Genomic DNA, 14,155 nt, shown 5'->3' on the forward strand with positions numbered 1-14,155 from the left:
CGTGACGCCATGTAGCATAGACTGCATACAGCGTACCACCGTGTAGTATAAAATGCATACAGCGTGACACCATGTAGAATAAAATGCATACAGCGTACCACCATGTAGAATAAAATGCATACAGCCTGCCACCATGTAGAATAAGATAGATAGAGCGTACCACCAAGTAGTATAAAATGCATACAGCGTACCACCATGTAGTATAAAACGCATACAGAGTACCACCATGTAGTATAAAATGCATACAGAGTACCACCATGTAGTATAAAATGCATACAGAGTACCGCCATGTAGTATAAAATGCATACAGCCTGCCACCATGTAGGATAAAATGCATACAGGGTACCCCCATGTAGAATAAAATGCATATAGCGTGCCAACATGTAGTACAAAATAGAAGTCCTGATAAATATTACAAATACAACATATACATACAGCATATATACACATATACAAACAGAAGATACAGCATATACACACACTGCACATACATATAGCAAATATACACACATATACATTATATATACATACACACACACACATATTCATATATACACACGCACGCATATACACATATACACAGACAAGCATATACACATACAAACACAGATATACATTTATACACACACACATATACACATATACACACACACGCATATACATATATATACACACACACGCATATACACACACGAGCATATACACATATACACACACACATACATATATATACACACACATACATATATACACACATACATACATATGTATATATGCAAAGATAAAATACCATTACCTTTCTTTTATGGTCTTGGGGTCTTGGTAAGTTTGCTGCCTTGTCCAGCGGTGGCGGTTTCAGGCCGGGAGCGAGGGTTGGGGGAGTCGGGACCGCAGGAGCGGGGGAAGGGGGGATCGGAGCCGGTAGCCGGGATCCAGCAGTCCAGCAGTGAGGGTTGGGGGAGGGAGAGCCGGGACCGCGGGAGGGGGGTCAGGCACACGTTGCTGGCGGGGAACTCGGTGCCGGCTGACGTGGAGTGGGAGCACGGTGCCGCCTCCTTGTCGAGATGCTCAACTCGCCTCATGGCAGGTGCGCCCCTGAATGCAATGCCTGTTGCTGCCATGCGGGTCTTACATTCGGGTATTATAGTACACATAAGGTATAGATCAATTTATAAGTAGGTTACATACCTTAATTGTTGATATTCAAAGAGTTACAACCAAATACTGTATGGTTTGTAAATTAATACTTAAGGCTAATATATAAAACTTTGTAATACAGCTTATCAGAGGAATATATCACATTCCCTCTTTTCCGCTCTTCTCGACCTGCTAAACTGCTTAGTTAGATTTATCTACAATAAGGAGCAAAAGAGTGAGGAGCATACAGACAAACATAAAGAGGTCTTGCAACAGATAACAGCCAGATATCTGTCTCACCAAGGCTTTATTTTCAAATGTATATCACCTTGCTAACACTTACAGGATTATTGCTATAAAATTACTTAATATTTGCTTAACACATATCTCTGTGTCTCGTCCTGTGATTTTTTTGATCATTTGATGTAATAAAAATACATACAAAACAAGGCTCCTTGTTTATTATGTTCAGTTATCAACTATCCTGCTTCTTTTATAAAAGAGAGGGTGAAGTTTCAGCATACAGAGAGACAATCCCACAAATGTGCAAATCCCATAATCCTATTGAGCAAAATAGACTTACAGTAGAGCAGATCGCCCAAACATGACAGGACCTAAGAAAGAGCATTTAAAATGTAACTTATGTCCATGCACCAAACACGGTGAATATAGTTTATATTTAAAATTGATATAAAAATGCATGTATTTTCCACAACAGGAAGGAAAGAGACGTTCTGGACCACATCGAGACAGGTCACAGAAGGTACTACTTTCATTGCCTAAAGAACTAAATACTCTACATCTACCACCAGAAATAATGTCCTTGGGACAGGGCGATTTCCCTAAAATACTGTTTTATAAAATATGTTAATGACAGAGGGCTGATAGTATACATTCACGCCCCTATTCTTCATAACCTGCCTTCTGATCACTCAGTGCCGGTGATGTCAGTCGGCAATCTGAAAATTTTGTGGATACTTTCCTTGAATGCAGCTATGGTTTCTCAAGGAGTGTCAGTGCTCAAGATTTTCAGACGCGCTCCCGTGACATAAGCCTGATGCCTCCAGCTCAATAGCAAATTTTTTAAAAAACCTGTTTTTGAGGGGGATTGCCATGTCCCAAGATTTAATAAAAACAGTATTGGACTTAAGACATCTCAAGTAAGTAAATCATATGACTCTACCATTAGTATTTCTGGTGGTAGATGTCCTTTAAAGGAAATCTGCCATCAACATCCATCATGATAAACCATGGAACATTACTCATAGATCCAGGCACTGTGACTGTGGTAATCTTCTTATATTTGTTATCCATAACCATCTTCCTTCAACTTTGAAAATGATGCTACCCTAGCCCCTCTGTTATCTGGCTTCACAGACTGTTATACTCTCTCTGTTGCATTCTTAGATACTGTGGTCTAGTGAATTGAATACTGTTAAAAATATGCATAAAAATCACAGACTGATTCTCCAACTGTAATAATGACTCACAATGTTTGAATTTATCAGGGTGAACCAGGGGATCCTGGAGATCCAGGCTTTCCTGGGCAAAAGGTAACTCTTTACAATTTCTTTACATTACAGTGCTAATGAGCCACATTCTATTGGTCTGGTCAACGTGTGATCAGTATTATGCATGTTACATTTTTATAAGCAGTTTAGGAAACAATAGTATTAATAATATTATTTATTTCAGAAAAACTCTACTTTGCTTAAAATTTATGCTAAATCTCTCCCTTCCTACATTGCCTTTCCTTAAAGGGGCATTCTCATTTCAGCAAATTAATGTTATTGTTTGCATGATGAAAAATTATACATTGTTCTAATATACTTTCGGTATCAATTCCTCCCAGTTTTCTAGATCTCTGCTTGCTGTCATTCTATAGAAAGCGGCTATGTTTACTTCCAGTGAACAGAAATCTGACCAAGGTCACACAGGTGCATGGCTCATTAGTATCAGAGAGTAATCAGAGCTATGGGACATAACGAGCCGTGCACCTGTGTGACCATGGTCAGATTTCTGTCCACTGGAAGTAAACATCGAAGATTTCTATAGAATGACAGCAAGCAGAGACCTAGAAAACTGTGAGGAATTGATACAGAAAGTATTTAGGAAGATTGTATAATGTTTCATTATACAAACAATTACATTTATTTTACGATATGGGAACACCCCTTTAATGTCTGTTAAGTAGTTATGTTTTGGGAGCTACAGTATGTCAAAGTGTATGTCTAATGTGTAATACGATGACATTAACAGAAAGTCAGAACATTTATTTGCTACTTAGTTATGTTTGCCAGGTGTCATAATCTTCTTTTCATGTGTACTATCAAACATCCTACACTTCATTTTGCTACATACACCATTTCAGTGTGCTCTTATGGCTGGATGGAACAGCATGTAAAAATTTCCCATTAGAAAAGATGATTAAATAGATATAAAAAATTCATAGGCAGGAGTAAAGAATCTCTTGATGGAGCTTATAAGGAGAAAATGCCCCCAAAGCAATGCAGGTGTCATCACCTGCGAGGGTTACTAGGCATGAGCCAAATTTGCCAGATTTCCACACAGTGAAGTAAGTGCTCTGGAATTGTCATCCCTTTAACCATGCCTCACATGCATCACATTAGATGTGGCTTTGCGGCAGAGAAAGATAAACTCCATTTTTTCTTATCTGCAGAGATCATTGATATTAATATTTTATTGTAATTGCGCAAATTTATTTATGACACACAGTTGTTAAAGGCGGAAAAAATGGATTCCATTAAACTTTATTGGGCTATGTCTTCAAATTACTTTATATAGTCAGTTGGGTGAACTGCCCAAGCGGCTGATAAAGTATACTTTAGTCTCCTAGGTCTTCATTGCACTTTACTAATTCTGCGGCCGCATATACGTCCACATAGACGGCAATGGCGGCATGGCGGCGGTACAGTGCCACACATCCATGCCGTACACAGGTAAAAGATAGAGCATGTGCTTTCGCAGCCGCAAATTGGTGTTTGCACCCCCTCCCCCACACACAATCAGATTTTGGTGGCCTATCCTAAGAATAGGCCATTGAAAAGAAAACTCTGTAAATCAAGAACAATTCCTAGTTAGTTATTTTTTTACTTGTCTTCAACTAGCTTTAAGTGTTTTATGTAACCAAGCCTCAAACATTTATTTTAGGGAGAAAAGGGAGATATTGGTGAAAAGGGACAAAAGGTAAGCTATATTTCTATACGTAATTATTGACATTATTGTATGTTCCTTGGTAATGGAACATTGGCTAAGAATTAAAATTACTTATGTGTATAGGTGTAATTTTGGTGCTGAATCGAGTGGGTTTGCCACAGATTGTAATTTATGTATTGCAAACTCATCACAATACAGATGTAATCCCAACTCAAAGTATTCAGTTTTTTCTATAGTCTATGGATAAGGTTTTGTAAACATTAATCCAATTCCCTGCTACTTTAATATACTATGGAATGTCCATATGCATTTCTAATGAATACAATCTGCAGTGTACCTTAAAACTGTTAAGGAAGGGAGCAGCATGTGGGAGAGTCATAAAATACAATGCACTGTGATGCTGGGGGGTACCCATCCAAAAATGTTTATGAGAATGTTTATGAGTTTATGGGGTTTATGGTATGTTTATGAGTTTATGGGGCGTATCAACTTTTTATTCATTTAAGGAATTTTGCACATTTTGCTCTTTTTGCGGCTTAGAGTATGGCCTTATGCAAAAGACTGTAAATGTATGTTGTGCGCTAGCTGCACAAACAGGGGAAACTTGCTTAATGTCTTTAGTCTTTAGCTTAACAAATGTGCGCATGCATCACAAAAAGTCACCTAAGAGTTTTAAGGCCATAAATTACAGAAATGAAACTAAAATTTAAGCAGTATCTTTTGTATTACAGATTTATATAATTTTGATAATTTTATTCACTTTACACAATTTTTTCAATGACATGAAATAATATTATTTTTGATAATATGCCCAAACTTTCAGACAGTTCCACTATTTTAGAAAACATTTTTTAACCTAGATGAATGCTGCGGCAATAGCTTGTCAGCTGCTTCTTTGAGAGCGGTTGGAGAAATTTTAAATAATAGATTCGGAGAAAGACAGATCCCTCTGAAGACTTCTTAAAAAAGTAGTAGTAAATTCTTTATTTCATCTTATTAAAATCCATAAAGGGCAATGAATAGTTGGAAAGGCACATGAACAATTACCAGACAAAGCCAACGCAGTTCAACTCATCATTAGTAATAAGTAAGATTATGTCAAAATGCTGAGGATTTGCCTAGTAATCGTTCATGTGCCTTTCCAACTATTTATTGTCCTGTATGGATTTTAATAAGATGAAATAAAGAATTTACTACTACTTTTTTAAGAAGAACATCTGCAGCAGGCTCTGTCTTTCTCTGTATCTCTTTGTGTGTGCCTGAGAAGCCCAGGTGATCCATTGCATGGACAAATCTTCTAATCCATCCACAGAAGGAGGTGAGCGGACTTTCAATAGTTTGTAAGTGTATTTTAAATAATAATAAAATTAAGTAAAATAACTATGTAGCTAATGTAATAAGGTCTCTGGTCCTCAGTTGTAATTTCCCATAATATTGCAACCCTTCCGTTGTTAACATGTTACTATTTGTTAATTCATCGTGTCATTGTAATTTACCTATTCTGATGCAGGTGCCGTTATGCCTTGAACACACTGGGGATCTAATTGCACTGAACAGTATGATTAAGCTGGTCAATTAAGTATTAATTGCTGTTACTAATAATACATTTCTATCTTTGAGGGATCACAGGGTAAATTTGGTATAGGATTCTGCATATAATTGTTACTGTATTTTGTCTTTTAGGGAGAACCAGGAGTTGGTCATAGAGGCCCCGTGGGTCAGGCTGGACCTCCTGGTACTAAGGTAAATGTGTCGTAAAACGTACTAGTGGGGCCTGAAAACAATTGTCTAGGATCATTTATCTGTGTGAGGTTCTCTACTGTGGTCCAGCACAGTACCGGCCATCGCTGCCAGCCTCTCAGTTTGCACTATGAATGTAGACCGAATTTATAGCTAATCTTTACACTTCATTCTCTGCTACAGGGTGAGCCAGGAGAACAGGGACTCCCTGGTGTCCAAGGAATCCAAGGCATCCGAGGAAACCCAGGCATTTCTGGATCTCTTGGTGAAAGAGGACAAATAGGATTGCCTGGTGCTCCAGGACTTCCTGTAAGTTTTAATGATTTTGTATCAAAGTAATGGTAACTTTTTGGCCTAAATCTACGTAATAATATAGTAGTAGTTTAAAGGGAACCCGTCACCACTATTTTCACAAATACAGGTAGTGACAGGTTCCTATAGAGCTCTAGTAACTATCTGACCTCCTGCTTGTAGCTAAAAATTATGTCCCTGAGATTCCCATATATTCAACTTTATAGTTTTATCTGGTAACTAACCATGGCTACAGCGTGTCCAGGTGGGCGTGGCCTCCTCGGGCTGAATCCAGCAGCTCCTCCCCATCCCTATCTCTGTATGCTGCTATAATGTCATGTGACCAGGGTGACATCATCACAGGTCCTATAGCTTTTGTTGCCTTAGGAACTGTACATTAAGCATATATGTCATGAAATCACAGCATATTTTATCACATGAAATCACAGCAGCCTGCATGGAGAGGAGTAGAAGTCCATGGAGGCTGCTGTGATTGTTCTATGTGGTCAGATATGTACATGGGGTATAGTTTTCATAGTAAGTAGCTCAAGGACCTTTGATGATGTCACCCTGGTCACATGACATTAGGCCACGCCCCCGTGGACTCGCTCCAAAGCTGCATAGATACCAGGCAAGATTATAACTCTGATTTTATGGGGATCTGAGGGGAACAATTTTTAGCTAAAAGCAGGGTGTCAGATAGTTACTAGAGCTCTATAGGAACCTGCCACTACCTGTATTTGTGAAAATAGTGGTGACGGGTTCCCTTTAAATCTAATATAAATTACTTAGGTAATCTTTATTTAGTAGGTTAACCACTTGCCACTACCACACTGCCTTTTCACTTCCAAATTACTTTTCTTGCAGTCAAAGAGGTGAAAAGGTAGTACAGTATTCACCCCCCAATTGCGATCCTGGGAAGAATGTTCTCCTACCCAAATCATTGCCTGCTGCCAGTATTATTCCAGCAGTGGACATAGAGATGGTTAGGAGGCAGTAGTTCACGAGTAATTCCCAGTAGAGGTAAATCTTGTACTCGCCTCTGCCGGCACTCCACATTGCAATTGTGTGGTGCTCTCTGCTCAGAAAGTGAAATAGTACTGTCTGGTTCTGTAAGTATTAATAGCATTGTGTGGGAAGGATTGTTATGTAGATATACTAAATGAAGAGGTATACGCGTTTAATCAATCAAAGTAGGCGAAAAAAAAGAAAGTGTACTATTCTTTCTGGCAAATTGGATTACAGTTCACTAGGCAGAAGGAGAGGGGAAGGGTCCATCGGACGATCCGGTTGATTCGGGTTAAAAATGGGATTTAACATTCAAATTGTGTCGCAAGAGCAAGCACAAGCACTTTATTGAAGACCTATATTTCTTCAATCCTAGTGCATTAAACGATTATTGGGTAATCTAATGGTAACTTTATGTATTTATAGGAATCTTTATAAGGTATGTTACCACTTGTTTAAACTGTTCTTTTTTTCTACAGGGTGAACGAGGAAAAAAGGGCAAGAATGGCAACCCTGGATTGCCAGGTGTTTCTGGACCGGTTGGAAAGGAGGTACATTACACCATTAAGTGCTTTGTTCACTAAATTGTTTCTAAACTACTTAATAAACTATGTAATACAGTGAGAACTTGGCAGTTAAGGTGGGGACACAGCTTTTAAAGGGGTTTGCCAATTAAGGAAAATTCTCAAATTTCAAATATTCCCATCTAGTTCTGGGAAATGACAATGTGGTTAGATTATCAGGGCACAGGTTTATATGCACTGTCAGGGATCCCCCAGGAACACCACCGTAGATGGTACTAGCCGACACCTGTGACCGGAATCTAAGTGGCACCTGGTTTTCACCAGAGCCCGCCGCAAAGCGGTATGGTCTTGCTGCAGCGGGCTGCCACCAGGTTGTCGCACAGGCTCGACTAGCCCGCGGTGGCAGCCGAGGTTACGGTACAGAATCAGAATCCAGGCTTGAGGTCAGGAACAGGCACGAAGTCAGGGCAGGCAGCAGAGATGCAGAGGTCAGGTCCGGGAACAACAACGGGAGATCAAGGCAGGCAGGCACAGGAATGCAGGGAACACCACAAGGGAGCTTTCTCTAAAGCTTTGAGCTCAAATATCTGGCAGGGAATCCTGGGAACAGAAGGCCATTAAGGAAACCAGGAAGTACCAGCGCCAATCAGCGGGGCGCCAGCCCTTTAAGTTCTAGAGTGCCGGCACACGTGCCCCCTATGGAGCGGGAAAGCACGCGTGGACCAGGGCGGACGGGAGCATGGAGAGCTGAGTTTGATGCCGGGGGGGTGGGGTGGGGTGGAGCCACAACGGAGAGGAGAACGAGTGTGCCCATGATCCGAGACATGGATAGCGACACTTTCATTTACCTTCTGAACATTCACTAGTATCTGACATATAGAAAGAGAGATGAGACAGATCAGAGATGGGAGATGATGAGATCCGTGAGATGCATATTACACACACTGAAATTCTCCAGCTCTTGCTACATGCCAACTACACACACTATGAGATCTGCTGTGCCTCCTTCCCACGTCTAGATAAAGAACATATCTGCATGTAGCCTGCAGTTCTGCTTGCTGTGTACATGTCGGCAGGATGTCAGTGTCTGTGTATCAGTGAGAGCTTCGTTATGGAATGCAAGGGTAGGGGCCTCTTTGGGGAGCACAGAGACAGGTTGGACTTATATCTCTGAAATGCTGCAGTTTTATTAATTACAGTGAATTAGAGAATGTTTTATTTTGTTATCCCGAGTACATTTAAGAAACTTGTCTTCGTGGGAATACCCCTTTAAGCTTGTGCTTTTACACTGCAATACTACCTTGCCATCTGCACAAATTGAGCCTGATTTGTTAAATGTCTCACTAATGTGCAGGGTGAGGCAAATTATTTCCAAAAGTGGCGCATAGTCTTCAATAATATGGTCTATCCAGCGTGCGTCACAATTCAGTCAAGTCCATTTATTAAATGTGTCGCAAAATCCGACTAAGCACTAACTTGCCCCTTTAGGTTCACACTTTTTCTGTCTTGGCACAGTGTAACTGCAGCACATAACTGGCACAGAGACTTGTTAAATAAATAGGCAAGCTCCAAAGATGTCCTTTTCATTGCAATGTTATATTGCACAGCCAGTTTAATATATCTGGCTCACTGATTTCAGTTTGTTTCTGTTGCTTGTGGATTGGCTTCAAAATTACTGCTTTGTAAATTCTGCAAAGATAAATAGCCTTAGGGTACATTGACAATGATGTGCCCTCACCTGGCCGTACCCCGGGCATGCATATGTCAGCGGAAATAGCGCCGCACAGTCATTCTTACAGGCAAAGATACAGCCTGGGCACGGTACAGTGAGCACACGTTGTGCTTACCGAGCCTAGGCTCCATAGGCGTTTATGAGGACCTTTACGTCCAAACAAGGGCCCGTGTGAATGAGGCCTTAGCGTTTTTGATTGGAAAACCGCAAGTATCCTAAAAGACTGTTATATATTTCCTATTTTCAGGGAAAGCAAGGACCACCTGGCATCAAGGGTGAGAAGGTCAGTGGATCAATTTATATAATATCTGCTGAAAAATGTTATTGTCTGAAATGTTCCTAATAAAGAGACATGTCCTTGCTTATGTGTTCACATACTGATTCAGAAGGCAGACTCACACCCTTACTTCAGAAGGCAGACATGTTTTATTAATACCCATTCACTATATATGCTGTCTAAAAGGTTGGCCAATGACTACAGTCCTTTCAGGCGCAGGTAAAAGTGGCATCTAGCAACTTTGGTCTCTATCCGGGCCAGCACATCATAGGGACTTCTCTGGCAGCCATGTCCAATTATGTCCTCCTAAACAATACATGCCCCTCACAATACAACTAACCATGCTGTGCCCCCGCATATATCATACATATGCCTCACACCACTACTGACCAGCTGTGAAAGCTGGAAGGCATTTAGATGGTTAACATTTACAATCTATGTCTGCATCGATCACAGATGTTACTGGTGTTTTTCAAGGAAAGAAAAAGCTGTATCCAGCACTCCAAACTGATAAAATCACGTCTTTATTAAGTATCAATTAAAAGAGAAATTTACATTGCATGATCCAAGAGACAAATGCTATGGCCCACTCTATATATACAGGCTTATCTAGCGGCAATTCAGTGATGCAAGCATCCAGCTGCCAACCCCACCATGTAGTTAAAAATGTACACGTAGGGCACACGTCGGTGCCGGAGAGAGGAGCACCGCTCACCCCGCCCACCCCGCCCCTCTCCATAGAGAAACATGGGGCACGGTGCCGTATTCTGGCTACAGAACGGTACTGTGCAGCACCGTACTGCCCCCGTACTGCGCCATGCGCCCTTTGCCCTTTGCCTATGGAGGACATATATACGCTGTATATACATCAGTCGTATAGAGGTCCCCCATACGGCAGTGTGAATGCAGGAGAATTTCTTGATGAAGTATATTAGAAAAATGTTTACAGCACTCTCCCCCACCACACACACAATATCAAGAATTATCTGAAATGATGGTTACACTTTTAAGAGCTTGATGCCAAAGTAAAACTGAAGATACAGATTTCTATTAGGTATATAACATATTCAGTTGGTCATGTGTGAGTTGGTGTATTTTTTGCAGGGTGAAGGAGTTGTTGGTGAGCCTGGTCCTAGGGGTCCACGTGGGTTTCCTGGTGTAAGAGTAAGTTATCATTTTTTCAGGTAATGATGTGAAGACAGATATGACCTATTTAGATTTATACAGGTATAGTCTATTTCTTGGACTTATCCTGCAAGAAAGGCTATAGCCCTCAGTTTTGTTAAGCACATTATTTAGAGGGGTTTCTGTAAAAACAATCTCAATTTTCAATTATCATGCAACAATCCAAATACTGTCTGAAGGTTACTGCAACAATATTAGTTTTACCACTAGATGGAGCCAGATATGCACCTTTTACAAAAGCAATAGAGAAAATCCAATTTACGCTGTAAATACAATAAAAATTACAATGTGCTTTATACTGTATAGATTCAAGAAATCGAATATCCAAAAGTCTTACTTTAATGGTCAATAAATATGTCAAAAGTACAGACAAGGAAGGTCTGTAAGACTATAACTATGTCATTACACTACTAGACAATACAGCTGACAACTTTCTAATTCATTCTCTCTCTAGTGTATAGATCCATAGAAAAACATATGTACAAATGTTGAAAACTGTAACTTGACATGATCTGAAAGGTTCTCATCTGCTTCACAGCATACTGGTAATTGTTACTTAGGTAATTTTCCTATTAAGGTTTGCTGCATCGATAAATGGATGCAGGGTAAGCTATGCTATATAGTTTAATACCCTTTTACTGCAGCAGGTGGCACCCAGTGCCTGAGCCATAATTGTCATTTGAAGTTGGTTTATGGTGGTGTTGTAAGCTATTAAGTCTCACAAATACTTATGCTTTCATATTTTGTTGGTAGGGAGAAAATGGAATTCCAGGAATACCTGGACCTGCTGGAATAATGGTAACTTATATTAATCCCTATCTATTGTATGAAACAGAAGAGACATTGGGGCTCATTTACTATGGGTCCGTCGGATGCATTTTCGTTGGGATTCCCGGCGATTTCCGTTTTGTGCCGAATTGCCCCGAGATTTTGGCGCACGCAATTGGATTTTGGCGCATCAGCGCCGGCTTGCACGCGACAGAAATCGGGGGGCAGGACGTCGGACAACCCGACGGATTCAGGCAATTTAAAAAAGGAATTGTGTCGCAAGATCAGCACTCACATGCACCAGGAAGAAGAAGGTGAACTCCGGCTGACCTCAGCGCAGAAGCGACGGATGCAGGAACTCAGGCACACAGGCTTGCTAAAATGTCATCAGCTTGCACTACTTCTGTCTAGTCAAGTGTTAAATAATTAATTCATTAAATCAGTAATTAAAATAAAAGGTAAACTTTGTAATACATTTTATTAACTAGTTTCCGACTGACCCTTCGACAGAGACAGCTGGAGACGCTAGGGAGATGGTAGATGCGATTCTACTAGCTTCTGCCTTTTTCTTTCCTTGCTACATAGTGAAGTAGAAGTGCTGCTCCACATATCTGTCCGCACAGGGGATCATTCCCCCTGTACCTGGGTCTCCTAAACCCCCTTCTACACTTGTGTTTTTCATGCGTGTGTTCTGCCCATGCTGTTGAAGAGCAGAACTTGCATTGCACTCTGACCCATTGTAATCAATGGGGATTTTTTTTCATGCACACACGTGTGTTTTTTTTAATGCGCGTTTAAATCTCAGCATGCTCTACTTTTGCAAGTCACGCACTTGAAAAATGCACCATACAAGTCTATGGAGGTGCATAAAAAAAAAAACTGTACCTGAAAACTGATTGAACTGATTGATGCAAAATGTCAGTTTTTCACTGACCAAACCCTGATTGCACCCTGATCAAACTCTGACGTGATCTGCAACGCAATTGTGGAAGGGGCCTTAGAGATGCCCAGGTCAAAGAAGAAACTGTCTTAAATGACCTCATCAGAGACTTATTAAGTAAAAAAACACAAACATAAAATATGAATGAATATGAAAAAATACTCATTAATATTTCCCAATAAAATGAAAAACTGCCCCTCTACACTATAATAAAAATCGCCAGCTTCCCTGTTTGCCAGAGAGTATGCATATGCATATTATAGATTTTTTTTTTAAATCACAAAATAAGGAATTAATTTGGAATGTTCATTATGAGTTAATTTGAAAGTATAAAAAAAATATATGCTATTTATTACAAACACCATGGAAAATTAAGTACTGCCAATTGGAAGTAAAATTTGTTAAGCAAAAAAACCCAAACCCATTTGTCATTAATGCCTTTTCAGGCCTTGTCATTAAGGGATTAAATAAATATGTTCCTGTATCCTTCTTTTTCTCCCTGCCTTTCTTTCTTATATCCCAGCAGTTTGTATAAATCAGCTTTCTGTCCTTTATCCACTGAGAAATAAAAGAACTTGATAAAGTGTCTAATGACTTAACTCTTCACACACTGTCCCTTGAGAGCTGAATCATGCAGTGAAATGTTCCCTGGTTGTGGAAAGAGTTAATCATTAGCCTCCTTGTCTGTCTCTAGTGGATCAACCTCAGAAAGTTTTCAAATGCCCTGTTTACTATAGAAGAATAAAGCAAAAGCAGCTTAATGGTTTAATATTATTCCTTGAACTATTCATGTCACATCTGCTGGAAGGGACACCGTGTCTGCTTGTGCTTCCACCCTCTATACTGACAATGCTAGCGGTCTTCCCCGAGTTTCTGCACGTCTCCACATTAACTCCGCCTCCTGTCCGCAGCAAGTATCCATGCTGCTCGCTTGGGGCAGCGGGAATCCTGGACGCATACACTTTAGGGAAGTTAATGCTGTTTGTCTTCTGAACCAGCCTGGGTGGTTTCTGCTCCTATGGGATTCTGGGGGAGGATCTCAAGCTGCATAAATTGGATCTGGTCCTTCCAACTGTGCCAGTGTTTGTCCTTCTGGAACTCACAGCCTAGCTCGATTCCTATTCCTTGACTAGCGTTTTTGACCTTGACGTACTCTCTGCTGTTACCAGGTGGTTCTGCTCACTCTTCCATGTTGTGTGTCTGTCCATCTTTAGTTCTCTTCTTGCATCTGCTTTAGTTTTCTTTGCTGTCTTGAACCCTGTTTGTTTCATCGTTGTTCGTCCTGTTTTTTTCCCTCTGTCTGAATACTGTCCTAACCCTCACATTTCAGTTTACTGTCCATACCACCTCACAACGGCTGACAGACCTATTTGGGC

At 40.4% G+C, this 14,155-nt stretch overlaps 1 protein-coding gene across 3 annotated transcripts in view; it reads left to right on the plus strand.

The window, feature by feature from the left end:
- LOC140127149 (uncharacterized) overlaps positions 1-14,155 on the plus strand; it is a 246,094-nt gene that overhangs the window by 190,944 nt on the left and 40,995 nt on the right. For all 3 annotated transcript variants that reach the window (XM_072147489.1, XM_072147490.1, XM_072147488.1), the window contains 9 exons: positions 1,856-1,900; positions 2,646-2,690; positions 4,309-4,344; positions 5,998-6,057; positions 6,238-6,363; positions 7,833-7,904; positions 9,857-9,892; positions 10,991-11,050; positions 11,825-11,869. In XM_072147489.1, coding sequence (XP_072003590.1) covers positions 1,856-1,900; positions 2,646-2,690; positions 4,309-4,344; positions 5,998-6,057; positions 6,238-6,363; positions 7,833-7,904; positions 9,857-9,892; positions 10,991-11,050; positions 11,825-11,869 — 525 coding nt within the window. The remainder of the gene's footprint in view (positions 1-1,855; positions 1,901-2,645; positions 2,691-4,308; positions 4,345-5,997; positions 6,058-6,237; positions 6,364-7,832; positions 7,905-9,856; positions 9,893-10,990; positions 11,051-11,824; positions 11,870-14,155) is intronic.

Source organism: Engystomops pustulosus, chromosome 4 (assembly GCF_040894005.1).
Source record: "Engystomops pustulosus chromosome 4, aEngPut4.maternal, whole genome shotgun sequence".
Taxonomy (NCBI): domain Eukaryota; kingdom Metazoa; phylum Chordata; class Amphibia; order Anura; family Leptodactylidae; genus Engystomops; species Engystomops pustulosus.